Source organism: Primulina eburnea, chromosome 3 (genome assembly GCF_022965805.1).
Source record: "Primulina eburnea isolate SZY01 chromosome 3, ASM2296580v1, whole genome shotgun sequence".
NCBI lineage: Eukaryota > Viridiplantae > Streptophyta > Magnoliopsida > Lamiales > Gesneriaceae > Primulina > Primulina eburnea.
Genome location: NC_133103.1, coordinates 7,388,594 through 7,409,881, shown reverse-complemented (window position 1 = coordinate 7,409,881; position 21,288 = coordinate 7,388,594). Strand labels below are relative to the sequence as shown.

The following is a 21,288-nucleotide window of genomic DNA, read 5'->3' as shown; positions in this document are numbered from 1 at the left end:
TCCTGATACCGATTGGCAAACAATTTGTATAGTTTAGCAACCATTTTTTTGAAAACCTAAAAAAGTTACTAGATTAAAGAGACAACTATGTGTATTCTAAATTTTTTTTATTTGACTTGCAAATGAAAAGTAAAGTACAAAAGTAAATGATGTCGTAAATATTTATTGGAAATTGCTCTATAAAGAAGTTTTTTTATTCATCAACCCCGTTATTAAATCCAACTTCGAAAATATGTGTTTATTATATTGTATTTTGAATTTAAGACTGACATAAAAACTAAGTGATGTTTCGACAAATCATCATAGTAGTCAGTATTGAATAAAAAAACCTGTATCACTGTATCTTACTTCAAGTTCATATTTTCGTAAAAATTGAAACGAAAAAAAAAAATACAATTGGATTACATATTTAATTTATGATTTAGAATCTAAATCACCTCAAATACCTCTACCTGAAAATATCCCAAGTGATTTTGATGCATTTATTTTTCTATACGGTAATAAAAAAAATTGTTGATACTCCATACTCTTGATTATATAAGGTCGAATAATATGTGGTTATAAAGACCAAAAGTCCTCGACCCATGGCAAAATTGTAATCCATCTCAAAATTTAGGGGTCAAATTGGTATTTCTTGTATGTTAAATTTCCAACGGAATACAGAGACGACTTGGGAATTGAACGGATTCGAGGTTCAGCAGTCTGCGATTTATTTCAATCTGCGGAGGATCAAGAAGATAGGGAAAAGAGCTGCATACTTGAATTGAGATGGGAATAAGATTCGTACTGATGGTAAACAAGCAAGGACAGACCCGTCTAGCTCAGTACTACGAATATCTAACGATCGAGGAACGACGCGCTCTCGAAGGTGAAATCGTCCGCAAATGTCTCGTCCGCACCGAGCAACAGGTCTCTGCTTTTCTGTATTTTGTTACAATTTTGCGTTTATTTTGATATGACGTACTTTATAAAGAAGAATGAAACTGGATCTCATTTAGCACTCGAAAATGGAAGAAATGCACATGATTTGATTGATTGCACCTGCTGCTTGATCTGCCATCTCCTTGGTTTAGTCTCTTATGGATTCATGTAAATCAATCTTGTCCTTTTCCTGTGGATTTTACTCTGATCGCTAATTTGGTGAGTAGCTGCATGAACTTGACTTTGGAACTTCCTGGCGGTTTGATTTTGATGAATTGTTGTGGTCCTATGGATGCGGTTGTAGAAAGTTCAAGCTTGAAATTTAGGTTAGGAAAAATCGATCTGTGCGTCCTAGTTTTGGATTCAAACGTGTCTAATTACGGTCTGGAGAGAGCCTGTAGAAGCACCGAAGATATGTGCGTCCTAGTTTTAGACTCATCTTCGTCCTAGTATAAGATTCTGATGAAGGAGAAGCAATTTGTGGCTATTTTGAAAGCATATTAGCAAACTGGCAGTTTTTTTGGGGGGAAAAATGACAAGGATCAATGCACGATCAATTCACCAATTATGCGATTGAATTAATTTTCATTTGGTTCTGCTTGGGATAATTTTGGTGTTGGTGTGTTTCTTACCATACAGTGATTCCATGTCACAAACTATAATTATATTAAATGTTATGGTTTTGTTAATTTATTCGATTGTCATTATTTCTTTGGAACCTAAGTAGTGGGCTCGGTACAGTTTTTCATCACAGCCATGTGGTCGTGTTGACAAGTTCTGATCATACGTTGTGAAATAGTTTATAAGTACAGTGACTAGGATGTGCTGATATCTACTTTCTTCAGTCACTGGAAAATGTAATTTGAAATCTCAAATCACTTGCTTTATTACAGGGTAGGGACTTCGAGTCTTTTTGCTCATCTACTTTTATTTTTCCATCTTCATTTTCATGTTAACTTCGCTGCTAAGCTGCTAATTGTTAAGTAGAGTGATAGAAGACGTGTGTGTCTTATGGTTAGTGGCATTTATCTCGTCCAATGTAAGTTGCTTAAGTTTTTGGTAATCGTGCTTGTGATAACATTTGTTTGCTCTATTTTGAACAGTGTTCCTTTGTTGAGCATCGAAACTACAAAATTGTGTATAGGCGATATGCATCACTATTTTTCCTGGTTGGAGTAGACAATGAAGAAGTAAGTTTTACAGTTTTGTATTTATCGATCTTCCTTTGTGCATTATGTGCTACATTTTCCTGTTCTTGTTTCTTCCATAGGCTGTTTTGCTTGTGAAATCAACAAAAGTAAAAATAATAATTGTAACTGCCACATAAAAATTGAAGGATTTATTGAGAAATTATTACTTTTTGGAATGCTTAATATTGTAGCGTGGCTGTGTTCGTGATATCTAACCTACTGCTTTATTATTTTGGATCAATATTGAAATGGTGTATCTTTGCAATAAATGGTTGAGTGTTATAGAGTGGCTGTGTTGGGTATGTATTCTGCAAACAGCTTTCTTATTTGGAAATCTAAAATAATACCGTAGTCCACTCACTAGACTTGCAGTGTTACCACACCATGAGGCAAGAGCATTAGATGATTGGGCGTCAATATCAGTTTTCGAAGTGATGATTTAATCTAACTTGATCCTGTATAATATTGCAACATTTTTATAGCTACATTTATTTTTTTGCTGACTTGGTTATGTGGTCAAAGCAATGACATACACCAAATTTATTGTAGTATTAACAATCTTCAATATATGCATCTCAAAATTAATGTATCTAAAAAGCACTTGAGGTTGATGGATTTGGGTACCCTAGTTTGTACGTATTTGATTATCATTTGTTACTGGCTACATTGCTCATATATTGCCATGACTTACTATTTGTGAATGATGCGTTAGCTTGAATTGAGTGTTAGTCAAAGAGTTAGTTTATACTAAAGTTTATGAAAAACCAAGTTTTCTATGAAACATGGGCATTAACCATCGAAGAAAAACTAGGGAACACGTAAGTTCTTTTTAAAGCCTGTGAAAGAATACCCTGTCAACAAAATGATGAGAATAGCAGCATCCTTAAGTTCAAATGATGATTCGTGAGAAAATTTTAGGATCTTGTGCATACTTTCTTAGAAAGTTGAAATACGTCCATTGACTAGCATGAAAAGTCTTCTTGCTCTTCATCCAACTTAAAAAGTTGAAGATCCATGATTTGGTTGGTGTCTATGTTTGCAGAATGAGCTTGCGATTCTGGAGTTTATTCACCTCCTCGTTGAAACTATGGATCGACATTTTGGCAATGTGGTAAGTTTCCTTTTTTAATCATACAAGTCTGTAATCATAGTTCACTCTCTTCCTTTCAAAGATCTTTTCATGGCTGAGTTGTAATTTGGCAGTGTGAGCTGGATATCATGTTTCATTTGGAGAAAGCTCACTTCATGCTGGAAGAAATGGTGATGAATGGTTGCATTGTCGAGACAAGCAAGGCCAACATTCTGTCTCCAATACAGCTGATGGACAAAGCATCATAGGCCGGTGAGTCCAGCGCTTTCGAAATATTGCAACATTTGGTACCATGTTTTGTTTTGAATTACTTTTTAATGTAACTCTCGTGTAATTACTTCTATGTCTGCTAAAAAAAAACTTCTTATTTCGATGGAGCTGAGTTCTTATTTATGCAATATGGTATAATTGGATTGTTATATCATGAAGGCACAGTTCGAAGTGATACTAATTATTTCTTTGATAATTTATCTTGATCATATTATTTATCTACTCATTAATTATTTATCTTACATGAATCAAATCATTCAATTTAAATTACAATATTACATTTAATAAATAAAATTATTGATATTTTATTGATTATTAAAAAGACAAAACGTAATTTATTATCTTATCTCATATTTAATCAATCAAATTAAATGACTTATTATATATAGATCAAATAAAATATTATATTAACTATTATTTTTATTTATTTTTTTATTAAATTAAATTATTTATCTCTACATTATTATCTTATTATAAGTTTCAAACGGTGCCGGAAAATAAAGAACGATGAAAAAAGAAGTAACCGGGGGTTGAAAAAATATCTTGGTTTGGTAGCATGAATTTTAAAAGTTCTCTCTTTTAAACGTTTCCATCCGCCTTCATTCTCAAAATAATAAAAGCTATTTGTTTAAAAATAAAAAAGTAAAACCTTCAAAAAAAATAAAATAAAAAAGTAAAAGCTATACAAAGAAACACCAAATTGTATAAATAATACCTCAAGTTGGATTAACCATATACAGACGGATAATTCCACCATTCAAATTCAGATAATGATCTCAAGAACTTCTATATATTCAGGTGAATACAAATTCGGAAACCAAAATAAAAAAATTAAATTTGAGAAGTATGATCGAAAGTCTCACTTGTCGGCAACGGTATCATAAAGAAAAAAATAATGATTTACGAATTGAACATGCTTACATGCCTACTTTGGAACAAAACTGATCTATTGACTCGATCTTATTCCACGCTAAAACAATTAGAAACCCTTCATCGCCCTTGATCCATAGAAATGGTCAGTTCATTATTGGAGATTGTATCTGGTTTTGAAGATGAAGAGGAAGACACGACTGATAGACGTCTCCTCACTACAAAAGCCGGTAAAGTCGTCGGTGGTTGAAGAGGAGATGTTTCACTGTCAAGCATATTAACAACATCATTTGACATGGTGGGACGATCACCGGGATCTTCTTGGACGTAACATAACCCGAGTTTATGCACTTCATCACTTGAGATGTATCGCATGTTTCCACCAGTGAAGGATCTGTCAAATATATGGCCTTGTTTCCATGCTTGTTAATGCAACTAACAGAATGAACACGCAAAAGATCTATATGCCACTCTGAATTAAGTTGTTGGTGTAACCATGTGGGACCATAATAAAACATTTTAGAATTTGAATGAATAATGTAACTCACATATCTCAAGAGATTTAGCACTTGTTCCGGATTGTAAAATCCGGTGTTCTTCTTCCCACTGACTATTTCAAGCAACAAAACTCCAAAACTGAATACATCATCAGACTTGGTTGAGAATTTCCCTTCCAATGCATATTCAGGCCACATGTAGGCCCTGCTCAAAGTAACATGAGCAATTTAATTTTGAGATAATCATTTACGTCCACTTGGAATAACATGTGTTTCAGAACGTGTAAGAAAACTTACAGTGTCCCGATGACAGTTTTGGTGCTTGCCTCGCTCCTTTGCCTTCAACAATCCTCGACCTCGAGCTATCCCTAAGATAATGTCGAACCTCTTCTTCCAGTCAAGCAACAACCTGTTCTCCTGATCTGACAAAAGAAATAACTGAGGAAAAAGTCGATGCTAATATTCAAGATAAAGATTGCTGAAGTGCTGCTAAATAAACGTCCTACCAAATAAGAAGGCATCTAAGCTTCTGTTTGGCATGTGTTCATATGGTAAGATTTTTTTGTGTTTGTTGAGGCTGTATCCTAGAAGTCTCACAAGGTTTCGATGCTGAAGCTTGGGGATCAAGAGTCGAGACGACTTCATTCTGGAATTCCTTGATGCCTTGACCAGAGCAACTGGACAGCCTCTTCACCGCGATTTCTTTTCCTCCTGGAAACTTTCCTTGCAAAAATTTAGAACAGTGACACCCGTTAATGCATTAGAAAGAATGGCCTTCTTTTCTTTCAAAATAAGTACTACGAGCAGCATTGTTCTCACCTTATACATGGGCCAAAATCCACCGTGCCCAAGTTTATTTGCATCAGAGAATTTATCAGTAGCAGATAAAACAATATCCAAACTATAGAAAGGTACATCAATGGCGTTCGTGCTGTCCTTTTTCCATATTCATTGTGCTGTTCTTTTCATATTCATCAAGTCGTCCACCGGTCCTTCATATTCATGTGAGAAGATCACCGGCTGCTCTTCAATGTTCCCTTCATTGTGCATAGAAATGGAATCGTTTTTTCAAAATTATAAATGGTGATTAAAGATCAAAATGAGATGCATGCATCATTGTCTTCTAAGAGATTTTTGTGCTTCAATGTGACAGTTCAGTCCGATATTCCCTGTTCAATTTATGGGAGAAATCAAGAAATGTGTTATCCGTCAAAATTCTAACGCTTACCTTCTCCTTCAAACAAACTTGTTCGACGTACTATATTGATGCAGAATAAAGTAAGTACAACCCCAGCTACAGAAACGATGGAAACAATTACATATTTCATGTGTTTCTTGTTCTCAGATCCTCCTCCGGAGAATCGCTAAATCGGTAGTTCGAAGAATTTCTTGAAGTAATAATCCAACAACATATTACTGATCCAAACACACCTACTATTGTTACAACTAACACTAGATCGTCCTTCCTATTCATAGCCTGTGTTGCAATAGCATCTTTTGTGCCCATCGCCCTTGTCGTGGCAATTAGAATTGGGCCAATTTTTACGAACTCCCGAATAATTGTATGTTGGCTCCAACGGGATTCTCCAACTTATTTCAATCTGATTTCCATCTTGAGCATCCGGGTTGGCATTAGCAGGTTCTATGTAGCGCGGGTTAGTCACAGTGAATGGTGATGATTGGTCAAGCTTCAAATTTTGGATTGATTTGTTTCCTGTTTTACATCCAACATCACCTTCAGAGTTGTATGGAATAACAAAACTATTCCTTGCCTCATGAACACACTCTCGCATTATGCCAAAAATTTTCTAGCTCTGAGATCCGTTTTAAAGTATTTTAAACCATTTTTTGTTGCAGATTTTTAATCGACTGTTTTGGATCTTCATAACAGTTAAGTAGTTGTAGTGATTTAAACATCAACATACTTTGATCAAAACTACATGCATGAACTACACACTCCCGCATGATGCATTTTTCATCGCATACTTATTTATTATTATTTAGTAAGAAAAAATTATTCACGGCATATATTCCATGGTAGCCTTTATTTGTAAAAGGCTCCCCAAAAGTTGATTCATAATCGTGACTAAATCACGTTTATCTATTAGGCCACATTATGGAGCAAGATATACCGTTGGTGGCTTTGAATGTTGTTTCTTCAATTTTTTAATCTTTTTGATTATCTTTTAGTTTTATATTTTAAAAAAAATAACAGCTCTTCATAAAGTATGAAAATAGTAATGTCTAAATTCATTTATTTTCAAACATATCAATTTTTTTTATATCTATTTGATCATCTCTAGGTATCTATCGTATGTGCATATTATATATATATATTTTGTGTATTATGTATGTTTGTGTGTGTGTGTGTGTGTGTGTGTGTGTGTGTGTGTGTGTGAGATCACATGTAACACATATGAAGGAGACAATATGTGAAAAACGAAATTCATTACGAAAATAAAGAATTACAACTCCGGAAAGAGATCTGGCGGAATAAGAGATTTATTTACATAAAATCCTCAGTCTTGATAGATATATATAAATCACATTCCTCCTGCCAATAAATTTACCATCGAAGCTTCGCAGGAAAATACTGCAATAAATATAAAGATTTGAATGAAATTAGAACCTCTAGAAGAGAAGAAAAATCAAAGTTCATAATTATAATTTAATTTTTTTTAAAAAAAAAACATTATTTACCTTCTCAATGAGGGAGAGGTAGTAAGGTTTCACCTTTTCAACATCTACACGAACTTTGCTTTTACTGTATAAGTCATACTTGCTGCAATTTTTTATCAAATAAAGTTATCATTAATATAATTAAATTAAGTATAAAAAAAATGTCTTAAATTGGGCAAAAATTATATCATGAATTATTATATTTCACAGACACTCACTTAAAAATATGTAGCCATTTCAGGTTCTCCTTATCCTCCTCATTCATCAAGTGTGTATATGCTCCAGCCTTGTGCAAGGCTGCAGCCATCCATGCCAATAAATCAATCAGCAATCTTTGAATCAATTACTTGCACAACTTTTAAACTTTTTAATAGATAAAAAGTGGTAAAAATTATTTTCTTACGATAAAATGAATGGTATCGGATGACGAACAATGCAGCCGAAGGTAGAGTGGTTCCATTTTCCTTAGCCACCTAAAAGAATAACAAGAAATCATAAATCGCACTTTATATATAATATACAAATTAAAAATTCACGGGACGATTTTATAAATTTTTCGAGGCTAATTACCAAATACATGTAGTCATCGTGCCCGAACGACATCGAAACGTTCTCTAATCCGCAACCCTCTTGGTAAATTCCATGTTTGGTGCTGTAAGAAGGGTTCTGAGAGTCCGGATTCGTCTTGAAATACTGCATCAAATGCAAATCGAGTTTAATTAATTTGATGAACTGATTTTGGCATAGGATCATATGAAAATCTTTACATTTTAAATAGAGTTTAATGTTTGATTACCTTATGATGTACAATGGATTCATCAAAGGCACAGCCAAGAGGGAATGTGTCACCAACAACAGCCCATTGAGGCAGCGCTCCAAATCTAGGTAGAAGCAGCACCTTCCCAAGATCTGCATCCCATTCAAACAAATTGATCACCATTCTATTCTAGATTCACACCAAAAAAAAAAAAAAACAAATCAGACTACCAAAATAGGAAACAAATTACCGTGAATGAGGGCGGTCAAGTGCAGCCAATCGTCGTTGGGGTAATCTTTCCTGATGGCCTCGGCAGTTTGCAGCAAATGCTCGATTTGTGGCTCGTCCAAATCGGGATCGCTATCGTCCACCACATCGTTCAGAAGCTCGCAACACTCCCATATGCTCATCTCTAGTTTATCGAGTTTCATATATTCTGCCCTCATTTCCTTCACCTGCATTTGCAATATGTCTTCAATTTCACACTCCAAATTTATTAAACAAATCTTACACACACACACACACACACTTACAAATTCAACTGTTTGATTAATGTGGTTCAGGCGGTAGAATTCCTCCACGGTCTTTTGTCTCTCACTTTGAGCATTGTAATCCCTGCCATACGTAAATCCCCAGTTGAGTATATCCCATAAATATTATATACTTGCCATTTTATTTTTTCACAATCTAAAATTATTCATTTTTCCCTGTAAAAAAAAAAATCTTTTTTCCTAATAATTTTTTATTATTAAATAATAGTTAATCTGTTAATGCACCCAAGCGGCTCGAGTAGGTAACTAATAGTAATATATGTATATGAATCACTCAAAAAATATTATTTTTTTATTGTAAAACTTCAAAATTTTATATATGTAAAGGAAATGTCGTATATATTCTGGACACTATACGTGAAACAGATATGGATAATATGCCCCAGATTTGGGAGAAAAAAAAAGAAAAAAGAATTTGATATCAAAACAAACAGCGAATAAAATACATTTTAAGATTATTAAATCAAACGCCTTTTTTGCCAGAAAAAAAAATAAATAAACTTGAATATTTCGAATCTAGGGTAAAAAAACAAAGAAAAAAATAACCTGAATGAATTGCCAAAAGAATTGATTTCGGGCGCGTCGAATTTCCCATCCAAATCCAATTTTGGCATCACAAAGCCTCCATCCAACACAAGTTCATTCGCATCATCGCATGGAACTTTCTTCTCGGCAGTGTCGAACTCTACAACCAAGATTCAAACAAAAAATACATATAAATCTAAAACGTCGCTCTCTCAAAACCTGAGTCGTGTAAACAAATTAAATCGAAGAGAGTAATAATAAGACATAAAATGTGTGTATACCAAGGGGAGGCTGCTCGATGAGAATCGTCATCGTCCAAAAGAGAGAGCCCAAGCGAAAACGAAAATAGATACACGTATGTGTATATATATAGTTTGTGCAAAAGGGAGCGTGTAGGATTCGGAGAAAAAGAAGATATTTATAGTGGGTTAAAAACTGTCCTTGATTGACAATTTTAAGGTTTCGAGTCCTCAACTGGAAATCTAAAAAAGACTCTAATATCGTATGTTTTCTCCGAAAGATATGACGTTACGTTTGACCAACACTCCGGGTACCGCGTGTAGATCACCGCGTTTGTGGATCGTCGGACGTATGCTCCACGCGCGAGGGAGATAATTGTGGGTGAGTCAGATGGACGTGTACTTGATTGTTATCTTTATCGAACTTACAGCAGGACCTGACGCGGCACCGAGTCATAACCGACGTCGTTTCAGGGGTAGGTGATTCAACGGCTGAGCTGTTACCCGCTAGCCAAATTAGTATGGTAAGTGGACGATCCTCGTTGTGCCCCGTCATCGATCAACTTTCATTTTTTTTTTATATTTAACAAATATAATATGTAACACGGTTTTTGGCTTGGTGAAATTTATTGTCTTAAAACGTGAAACATGATAATAAATATTTTTTAAAAAAAACTACAATTATAAGAATTATTTAGAACTAAAATTAAAAATTTTATTAACATTTTTAGATAGGTGATAACTTCTGATAATATTTCAAATTTTTGATAAAGTAAATTATAAGATAAGATAAACGTAAAATAATTTATAACTTCTGCGTTTTCTAAAAACATGCCATTTTTTTTTAAACAGAACAAATAAAAAAGAAGAAGTTTCAAACAAAAAAACACACAGAATTTTCCCCCAAATTACTCTTATTTTTTGTGACAAAACAATGAAAAATCAAGTATAATATTTTGATAGCAAAAATTCTTTGACATAGTTACATTTTATGCAAAAATTGTCATAGGTATTATAATTAAAGTTTTTAATGTAGTCACACACCTGATGTCTAAATAATTATATATTATAACTTTGTTCCATGGAATTTTTTTACGTTCTTAGTATATTTTAGTTCGTAAATTATGTTAATCGAGTAAATCGTGTTATACAACTTTGTGAAACAAACAGGCTGAAAAAATTGTCAGACACGATAAATCGAAATCATGAATATTTGATCTTACGTTTACCTAAAACTCGGTCCCTTCCATGGAATTTGTTTGTTGTCCATTAATTTAATAGTGACGGTCATAATTTATAATAAGAACTATCTGGGTTTTGATCAGGGAATTATAATATTGATGATGATGTGGCCCATTTATTCATATACTTTAATTAAAACAAAAAGTCAAAGTATTAACTTGTTGGATTAATATTTAAATTCCGACAATGATTAATTTTGTTTTAACTATATAAATTGATTGCAATTTTTCTTGAAAATAAGACAAACATGGTGTCAATTAGCACTTTAAAATTTTTCACATTTTCCATGTGTAAAATTATAATGTTTTGTTTGGTAGATTAGTTTAAAATATAATCTTGGAATAAGTAATAATTTTTAAAAAAAAAATGTGAATTATGGGGAACTGAAAATACTGAAACGCTTTCTTCGGAACTTTCAAAGTTCTTGGGAGACGAAAACTTCACTGAAATTCTGTTACGATTAGAGATAATGCTATTTTATTATTTGGCAATTTTTTTGTGCCTACGTCTCTCATTATTTTAACTAGTAACTGTTGCACACGCGTTACGTGTGTCCTGAATACATGTGGTTAATATATTAAATATTCATGATATTACAATATAATGACGTCACAACATAAAGAAGAGAGTTTATTTTTCACGGTGCTAGTTTGGAGAAGAAATAATATTATTTTTCACGTGAGCAGTTTTCTTATGACGGTGAATATAATATTATTTGTTAAGAAAAAATATAATATAAAAAATTAAAAAAAATAAAATAAGAAAGAAAGTTGGTGTCCTCGTAGAGCGGTTATTATTAGGGGTTCAATTATAATAAAATAGTAAATATAAAAAATTAAAAGGGGTAAAACAGGAAAGAAAGTTGGTGTCTTAATAGAGCGGTTATTATTAGAGCCTCGTACTTAATATAATATTATAGATATTATAGATTATAGATTAAATACGGAAAATTCATGTTATTTTACAACATTTGACTTTTTTAGTTATCTTATTAAACAAACTTTTAGTGATTATATTAAATAAATGTAAAAACTTGTGTAAGACGAGACATATCTCTTATTTGAGTCATCCATGAAAAATATTATTTTTGTGCTGAAAATATTACTTTTTATTGTGAATATCGGTAGGGTTGACACGTTTCACAGATAAAGATTCGTGAGATCGTCTCACAAGAAACATAGGTCTTAAATAAAAAATAGTTTGTCTGATATTAAAGTCTCAAGTTCGAAATTAGATCTCGATTTCGAAACTCAATTATATTAACTTTCTCCTAAAAAAAATTGGTAGAAGTTAATGTCTCGGCCACAAGACCTTTTAGTAGTCGGTGGAATTTTAAAGGTACACACATCATAAGATCTTTCAGAAACAAAATAAGAAGTACTTTCAAAAAATTTATGAGCTCTTAACATTTTACAAAATAATATAAATAATTCATAAGTTTTGTTAAATTCTGTTTTGTAAATAATTATAAATATTTAAAAGATATTCAATATTTAATAAATTTAGAATGAAACTAACTTTTAGGCACGTGTATATAAAATCGCAGTGGCGGTGATTAAAGTAATATGACGGGGTGCGTGACAATTAATTATGGTACTTGATTTGCTTACAGACTTTAAAGATGTCAAATGGGCGGGTGGTGTGGGCCGGACCGGGCCCGTCATTTTGGTGGACCTCCAAATATTTAACGCAGCTTAACTCGTTTTGAACCGCGGGTGAGACAGGTTGGTTAGCTTATTTTTTATTAAAAAATAATTGAAATAAATGTTAATTTTTTAAAGAAAAAATTTAAAAAACATTTGAAATACTAAAACAAAAAATTAATCAAATAGTTCAACTAAAATTTAGAAGTATTACGATGAGAAATTAATAAGTAATAAAATTAATTAGTTAAATAAAATAAAAAAGAAAAAATCATTTAAAATAAGTCAGATAAAACTTAAAAATACATATATAAAGAATTTAAAAAGACAATTTTGTAAAAAAAATAATCTAAAATCATATTTTGATGGATCGGAACAAGTCGTCCTGTTTAGACCCGTTTGGCTCACATTTTCCCAACCCATTCCATCTCATTTCTATGTCGGGGCGGGCTAACCCGGTTGGGTCAACCTAATTTCACAAGCCTAACTACAATCGATTGATTGGTTGATGAGAAAATAACTCGTTTTTTAGGTGACCGAAGTTGGAATGGTTCGTCTAAACCATTTTTCTAATGGGTTTGGGCTGATTGCGAATCCGGTTCCAAAGTGCCAACTTTTAACGGGTTAGTTTCGGAGATAAAATTGCTTTCTTATTGTGTTTCATTTGCCATGCATTGTGTAATTTGCACACTCTTTTTTTCCTTCAGGAATGGGTGACAGATGAGTTCATATTTGTATAAACTTTTTAAATGATGATATCTGTTGTGCCTTGTAATATGCTGTCCAGTGTCATTCACAAGAAGTTGAGAATATTTTAGGATAATGTTTAAATTTTTTTAAGACAAAAGTATTACTTTTAATGGTAAGAGTATTACTTTTTATTGTGAATATGGATAGGGTTGACCCGTCTCACAGATTAATTTTTAGAAACTAATAAACGAGCTTATCCTATTGGCAGTTGATTTTTTTCTCTCTCTCTATTGTTAACAAAAGAGTTACAGAAGTGCCAACAATCTTGGCACTCGTAACTCCTGCTCCAAATCAAGTTTTGTAAATAGCTCTGGGTTATAAAAATTGAAAAAGGGTAATTTAAATTATCTTTTTTCATCACCATAGAAACAAGGGAGAATAAGAACTTGACTTGATAACTCATATTATTATAATTGAGTCTTTTACTGATCATGAGTAAAGATGATGCATAAATAGTCATGGCAAAGTGGTGGATGGAAGATTATCATGCTTATCTCTGGTTTCACGTGTCATAAATAGTAACAACTTTCGCAAAATTCTAGGGAATATTTCAATTTTCTTCTCACCTTCTTTTTCATGGTTTGCAGGATTATATTACACGCCCTATTCATGTCAAAAAATAATATCTTCAACACCAGGTGTGGGTGATCATCACGGGTGTCCTTATCGTCATTTCAGGTCAGTTCTCCTTAGTGGCTGCCGCTGTCCTTTCTCTTTTAATGCACTGAACTGCACCTTCTAATGTCAGCAATCCATCAAAAGATGCACCAGGTAGCTAGTTTTGTTCAAGCAAGAAAGTTCTTTATTGGACTTCCACTCCAGCAACTTCCGCTGTGATATTGTTTAGCTGGAAAAATTTCTGAAGATACGTAACAATGGTCGTGATCCGCCAATTTTCATCTCAAATAGGGTAGTCGTGTTTTTTTTAGCACAGATACAAAGATGAATATAGTTCCCAATTGGTCTTATTTTCACATTCACTGAATCTAAACTCCCCTTTACTGTCAAATATTTCATTTACGGCAATCGAATAATTTGACTTGACATGATTTGAAATGGGTCATCATGATTTCCCTAACATTATAAGACAAGCAAGAATGGCAAGCAAGACTTGACCGATTCTCTTCAACTATACTACTCTGGATGGAGCGACTTTGGCAATTTTCAGTTCTAGATGATTGGTTTAGTTATCTAGTATTTGAAAATATGAGACATCAATTGGATAGTTTTTATTGAGTTATTTCATGTAATGAGATAATATGGAATTCACTTCGAAAACTGAATATGATTTCTGTACTGAATAGTCTGAACAGACATTGTTAATGTAATAGCCGAGCCCGGTGTACGGTACGGTTTAAGCTTTATTGTGTTAATTGGGTTTTGTGATTAGATGATTATAGTTGTGTTTTGGGCTATAGTATTATTGGTTATTATTTATTTGAGGTGTTAGTTGGTGTTGATTGTTCGTTTCAGCGTTTCGAATCGATTTTTAGTTGTTTTGTTACTGTTCATTGCCGTGAGTAGAGTGCACCCGCGCTCTTAGATGAGTGCCCCCGCGGTGTACTATTCATGATTTTGGTTTTGGAGGGCCGTGGCATCACCGCACCCGCGGCAGTGCAAGGACCGCACCCGCGGTGAGACCGCACCCGCGGTAATTGTAGCACCGCACCCGCGGTGTTCGTGCATGGGATTTATTTTGGTTGCCGTGAGCTTAGCGCACCCGCGGTGCTTGTGGGACCGCACCCGCGGTGTAAGTATGGGCGAGTTTTTAAGTGACTTTTTGGGAGTTGTTGGCCATACCTACCTTATCTTCTTTCCTCCATTTCCGATTTTCTCTCTTTTGGCAAGGGTTTTCATCCATTTCAATTGCTTCCCACCTTTGATTCTTGGCTTTGTTTCGATTTCCGACTTGAGATCATCGTTCTCCGTGGTATAAGGAAGCTTAGGTAAGTTTTTGGTGCGATTCTAATGAGGTTTCGAGTTAAGGGTTATTTTGGATTTGATGTTTTGATGGTTCTATGGATTATTTAGCATGGACTTTTGGATTTAGTCTTGATATTGGTGTTATTTATGGATTATTGTTGTAGGTGGTGTACCAAGAGTATAGTTGGAGGTGTTCTATTGGTTTGTAAGTGGAATTTCATCCTTTTTGCTCACATGATATTATATGTATTGTGTTTTAAAGGTTTCAAAGCGTTATTCCCTTCCATTGATCCATTGCTATGTATTCGTTTCATTGATTATCTATTGGAGGCATTGTATGTCTCACCATTGTTATAAAGGGAATACAAGATATATTATGAGATTGCGAAACGACGGCCTTAAATGCTATTGAGAATTCAAATGTTTTATTGGATTGATTAATCATAGCCATAGCATTGCATGCAATTAGATGATCATCGACCATAGGCTTTTATCCCCTCACAGTTATCGATTTATATCGATGGGATATTGGCAACCACAGTCACAGATACTATTGATATCAATCCAACCATAGAAAAGAGAAATACCATCGTTTTGCTATCTATTGCCATTGCTATTGCTACAGTTATTGCTACGTTATTCATGTTTCAGAGTCGATGGTATTTATGATTTAAAAGCCATGTTTTACAGTGTATACTATGTATCATTGCTATGTAAGAGTTCCACTTGCTGAGATTTATTCTCATTTCAGTTATTTTCATGTGATGCAGATAAGAGCGACGGACCGGGACGTTGACTGTGGATGGGGGTCATATGCATACGAAGATTGGAAGGATGATTATTTTGTACCATTTTGTAACATGATCACACTAATGATATTTTGTATTTTGTTATGTCATTGGAATGATCATGTTGTTATTTTGTAAACACTTTTATAAAATGTATTTTGAAACTCCTTCCATGTTTGAAAGAAAATTTTAAATTCCGCTGTATTTTAATTGTATCGGGTCAGGGTGTCACATTTAGTGGTATCAGAGCGGTGTTCTTCGGACCAATGCATATGACTTCGTCTACTTTCAACTGTCCGGGTATGTTTTCTTGCATCTATCCATTGTTATATATATTGATTGGTGTCTTGTGAGCAATTGTAGAGTATGCCTCCTAAGCGTAAGGCGGCAGAGGGTGAGGATAGTTCTTCCTCGAGAGTTGTCGACGAGTTCGGCAAGTTGCTTAAGGAGCAGGCTAAGGTGCATAGCGATCAGATTCAACAGTTGCTCCGATTGCAAGGAGCAGGACAGGGTCGAGGCCAAGTGAGAGGTCAAGTTGCTCAGGCTGTTGGCACTGATGCCGTCTTTTCTTCTTTTAAGAGAATGGATCCACCAGAATTCGCAGGTAGCACCGATCCTCTAGTTGCTGTCGAGTGGGTCAAGGCGCTTGAAGCTATCTTCGATCATCTCCAGTATGAGGACAAAGACAGGATTAGCTGTGCAGTGTTCATGTTGGTTAAGGCTGCCTGCATTTGGTGGAATGCTACGAAAGTTGGAGTTGATGTTGCGACACTGAAGTGGTCAGAGTTCACTGACTTGTTCTACGACAAGTATTTCCCCGACGCACTTCGAGCGAGGAAGGTTACGGAGTTCTTGGAACTTAGACAGGGGAGCTTGGATGTTGGCCAGTATATTCTGAAGTTCGAGGAGGGTTGCCTATTTGCTCCGTATATTGCTTCGAACGACAAGGACAAGGGCGCTCATTTCATTCGAGGCCTTAGAGCGGAGATTCGTCGTGATATCAACATGTCCAAAGCTGTTACTTTCAAGGAGATTGTGTCCAAGGCACTGTTGGCCGAGCAGGACGAGAAGGACATCGCCAGGGAGAGGCAAGAGAGGCACCAGGCCATTGCTCAGAGAGGCCAGGGTTCGAATCAGAGGGGCAGGGATCGTTTCAAGGGCAAGGGCAAGATGGAGCCGAGTTCCAGACCACCGCCAGTTCCATTTGATCCCGAGAAGCCACTGTGTCCAAAGTGTGGTAAGCATCATCGAGGAGAGTGCAGATTGGGCACTCATACTTGTTTTCGTTGTGGCGCGGCGGGTCACGTTGCTAGGAATTGCCCGAGGGGAGATAGCCAAGGGAAGGTGCAGGGTCGTATCTTTGCGATGACCAAGGAAGGTATTAATCGTGATTCTTCATTGATCTCTAGTACTATTTTGATTTCAGGCAGAGTAGCTACTACTTTGATTGATACTGGTGCTACTCATTCTTTTATGTCTGAATTATTTTTGAGATCTTTGGGTATAGTTCCTTCTGTTCTTCCCATTCAGCTTAATGTTGTTTTACCTTCGGGGGATGTCTTGTGCCCGACATCAATTGTCTTTGCGTGCCCTGTTCGTATTGAGGAGCGAGTTGTATTCGCTGATTTGATTGTTATCCCTATGGTTGCCTTCGATGTTATTCTTGGCATGGATTGGCTTTCGACTTACCGTGCAGTTATCGATTGTGTTGCTAAGAAGGTGACTTTTGCAGATGATGGCCAGGGAGGAGCGCTCGCCAGCACAGGTACTTCGCTGGTCCTTCCTTTTATTTCTTGCTTTGAGGCTGAGAGATTGTTGTGTAGAGGTTGCGATGGGTTTCTTGCTTCTATTGTGGATGTTGATAGATTGATTAAGTTGAATGTAGATGATATTGATGTGGTGAGAGAGTTTGCTGATGTGTTTGAGGATGATGTTCCGGGTTTGCCGCCGGATAGAGATGTTGAGTTTGTGATCGATTTAGCTCCAGGTACGGTTCCTATTTCTAAGGCTCCGTACCGAATGGCCCCTACCGAGATGAAGGAGTTGAAGACTCAGTTGCAGGATCTTTTAGACAAGGGCTTTATTCGTCCGAGTTCTTCGCCTTGGGGAGCTCCGGTTCTATTTGCCAAGAAGAAGGATGGTTCTTTGCGACTGTGTATCGACTACAGGGAGCTTAACAAAGTAACTGTCAAGAACAAGTATCCGTTGCCTCGGATAGATGATTTGTTTGATCAGCTCCATGGTGCTACTGTGTTCTCGAAGATTGATCTTCGGTCTGGCTACTATCAGTTGAAGGTTAGGGAGTCTGATATCCCTAAGACAGCTTTCCGGACCAGGTACGGTCACTATGAGTTTCTTGTCATGTCTTTTGGTTTGACCAATGCCCCTTCAGTCTTCATGGATCTGATGAACCGTGTGTTCAAGCCTTATCTGGATAGCTTCGTTATTGTTTTCATCGACGATATCCTGATCTATTCCAAATCCAGAGAGCTTCATGCAGAGCATCTCAGAGTGGTGCTTCAGTTGTTGCGAGAGAAGAGGTTGTTTGCCAAGTTGAAGAAGTGTGAGTTTTGGCTAGATCAGATTTCTTTTCTAGGCCATGTGGTTTCGAGAGATGGCATTGCTGTTGATCCGTTGAAGATAGAGGCGATTCGGAGTTGGCCTATTCCTACCACTGTTTCTGAGGTACGCAGTTTCCTCGGTTTGGCGGGTTACTATCGTCGTTTCATTTCAGGTTTCTCCAAGATTGCCCTGCCATTGTCCAATCTGACGAGGAAGACTGTGAAGTTCGAGTGGTCTATCGATTGCCAGAGTGCATTTCAGGAGTTGAAGGACAGATTGACGACAGCTCCTGTTCTTTCTTTGCCCAGTGGTTCAGAGGATTTTGTGGTCTATACCGATGCGTCGAAGAGAGGCCTTGGTGCAGTGTTGATGCAGCGAGGTAAGGTCATTGCCTATGCGTCTCGCCAGTTGAAGGATTATGAGAAGAATTATCCGACGCACGATTTGGAGCTTGCAGCTGTGGTTTTCGCCCTTAAGATTTGGAGACATTATCTGTATGGCGAAAAGTGTGAGATCTTCACAGACCACAAGAGTTTGAAGTATCTGTTCTCGCAGAAAGAGCTCAATATGCGACAGAGGAGGTGGTTAGAGCTTGTCAAGGATTACGATGTGACGATCAGTTATCACCCAGAGAAGGCGAATGTTGTGGCTGATGCTTTGAGCCGCAAGTCGAGTGCTTCATTGAGTTCTTTGATTCAGAGACCATTGTTGATGGATTTGCAGAGAGAGGAGATTGATCTGGTGATTCCAGGGACCATTGCTCGCTTTTCAGCGTTGGTCATTCGATCTACATTGACGGACAGGATCCGTAGAGAGCAGTCGACTGATGTTCAGTTGGCAGAGTTGAGAGCTAGAGCCGAGGCTAGAGGGAATTCAGAGTTTAGTCTGAATGGTGATGATTTGGTAACTTTCAGAGGCCGCATTTGTGTTCCTTCTGGCGACGATATTCGTAGAGACGTCTTGACAGAGGCTCATACCGCACCTTATTCGATTCATCCAGGCAGTACGAAGATGTATCAGGATCTTCGTCGACTCTACTGGTGGCCAGGTATGAAGAGAGATATTGCTTTGTTCATTTCTCAGTGCCTTACTTGTCAGCAGGTAAAGATTGAGCACCAGAGACCTGCTGGGACATTGCTTTCTTTGCCGATTCCTCAGTGGAAGTGGGAGCATATCACTATGGATTTCGTGACTGGTTTACCCAGGACGCAGAAGGGTTTCAATTCCATTTGGGTTATTGTTGATAGATTGACCAAGTCAGCGCACTTTCTCCCAGTCAAGACGACGTATTCGATGTCTCAGTATGCCGAGGATTACATTGCAGAGATTGTTAGACTTCATGGAGTTCCTGTGTCGATCGTGTCTGATCGTGACCCTAGATTTACCTCAGAGTTTTGGAAGAGTTTGCACAGAGCTATGGGTTCTCGATTAGCTTTCAGTACAGCTTATCATCCTCAGAGCGACGGTCAGTCGGAGAGAGTCATTCAGATTCTGGAGGATATGCTCAGAGCTTGTACTATTGACTATTCTGGTAGCTGGGATTCCAAGTTGCCTCTTGTGGAATTCACGTACAACAATAGCTACCAGGCGACGATTGGCATGGCACCGTATGAGGCACTTTATGGCAGGAAGTGCAGATCTCCTTTGTTTTGGGATGAGGTTGGAGAGAGGAAGATGTTGGGTCCCGAGTTGGTCCAACAGACTGCCGATGTTGTTGCAGTTATCAGAGAGAGGATGAAGACTGCTCAGTCCAGACAGAAGAGCTATGCAGACGTTCGTCGTAGACCTTTGCAGTTCGAGGTTGGCGATCATGTTTTTCTGAAGATAGCACCTCTCAAGGGTGTGATGCGATTTGGCAAGAAGGGCAAGTTGAGCCCTAGATTCATTGGTCCATTCGAGATATTGGACAGAGTGGGTGACCGAGCCTACAGATTAGCCCTACCGCCCGATCTTGACAGAGTCCATAATGTGTTTCACGTATCGATGCTCAGGAAGTATATTGCAGATCCTTCCCATGTTCTTCGCCATGAGCCATTGGACTTGACGCCGAGTCTGACTTACCATGAGATTCCGATTCAGATTCTGGATCGCACAGTTAGAGTTCTGAGGAACAAAGAGATCGGCATCGTTAAAGTCCTTTGGAGGAACCATTTGATTGAGGAGGCTACGTGGGAACCAGAGATTGAGATGAGAGAGAGGTATCCTGAGTTGTTCGTGCCGTGACGTCAATTTCGAAGACGAAATTCCTCTAAGGAGGGGAGATTGTAATAGCCGAGCCCGGTGTACGGTACGGTTTAAGCTTTATTGTGTTAATTGGGTTTTGTGATTAGATGATTATAGTTGTGTTTTGGGCTATAGTATTATTGGTTATTATTTATTTGAGGTGTTAGTTGGTGTTGATTGTTCGTTTCAGCGTTTCGAATCGATTTTTAGTTGTTTTGTTACTGTTCATTGCCGTGAGTAGAGTGCACCCGCGCTCTTAGATGAGTGCCCCCGCGGTGTACTATTCATGATTTTGGTTTTGGAGGGCCGTGGCATCACCGCACCCGCGGCAGTGCAAGGACCGCACCCGCGGTGAGACCGCACCCGCGGTAATTGTAGCACCGCACCCGCGGTGTTCGTGCATGGGATTTATTTTGGTTGCCGTGAGCTTAGCGCACCCGCGGTGCTTGTGGGACCGCACCCGCGGTGTAAGTATGGGCGAGTTTTTAAGTGACTTTTTGGGAGTTGTTGGCCATACCTACCTTATCTTCTTTCCTCCATTTCCGATTTTCTCTCTTTTGGCAAGGGT

At 36.9% G+C, this 21,288-nt stretch overlaps 2 protein-coding genes and 1 long non-coding RNA gene across 7 annotated transcripts; 1 reads left to right on the top strand and 2 right to left on the bottom strand.

Moving 5' to 3' along the window:
- Positions 1 to 635: 635 nt before the first annotated feature.
- LOC140825895 (AP-4 complex subunit sigma) lies at positions 636 to 3,669 on the top strand. Its single transcript, XM_073187922.1, has 4 exons — positions 636 to 909; positions 2,025 to 2,111; positions 3,154 to 3,222; positions 3,315 to 3,669. The coding sequence occupies exons 1-4, from the start codon at positions 769 to 771 to the stop codon at positions 3,447 to 3,449; spliced, it is 432 nt and encodes a 143-aa protein (XP_073044023.1). The 5' UTR covers positions 636 to 768; the 3' UTR covers positions 3,450 to 3,669.
- A 549-nt stretch (positions 3,670 to 4,218) lies between these two features.
- LOC140828143 (uncharacterized) lies at positions 4,219 to 6,616 on the bottom strand. Of its 5 annotated transcripts, none has more exons than XR_012117134.1 (3): positions 5,136 to 6,616; positions 4,890 to 5,043; positions 4,219 to 4,735 (listed from the first exon to the last, which is right to left on the bottom strand). It is a non-coding gene; the product is annotated as an uncharacterized lncRNA (long non-coding RNA). The 5 variants fall into 5 exon arrangements; XR_012117133.1 differs by having other exon boundaries at positions 4,219 to 5,043; positions 5,136 to 5,260; positions 5,345 to 6,616; XR_012117132.1 differs by having other exon boundaries at positions 4,219 to 5,043; positions 5,136 to 5,561; positions 5,658 to 6,616.
- Positions 6,617 to 7,267: 651 nt separating this feature from the next.
- Positions 7,268 to 9,741, bottom strand: LOC140828142 (inositol oxygenase 4-like). Its single transcript, XM_073191128.1, has 10 exons — positions 9,632 to 9,741; positions 9,372 to 9,510; positions 8,808 to 8,889; positions 8,525 to 8,729; positions 8,314 to 8,426; positions 8,088 to 8,210; positions 7,921 to 7,990; positions 7,736 to 7,814; positions 7,539 to 7,620; positions 7,268 to 7,431 (listed from the first exon to the last, which is right to left on the bottom strand). The coding sequence occupies exons 1-10, from the start codon at positions 9,660 to 9,662 to the stop codon at positions 7,405 to 7,407; spliced, it is 951 nt and encodes a 316-aa protein (XP_073047229.1). The 5' UTR covers positions 9,663 to 9,741; the 3' UTR covers positions 7,268 to 7,404.
- Between the last annotated feature and the right edge of the window lie 11,547 nt (positions 9,742 to 21,288).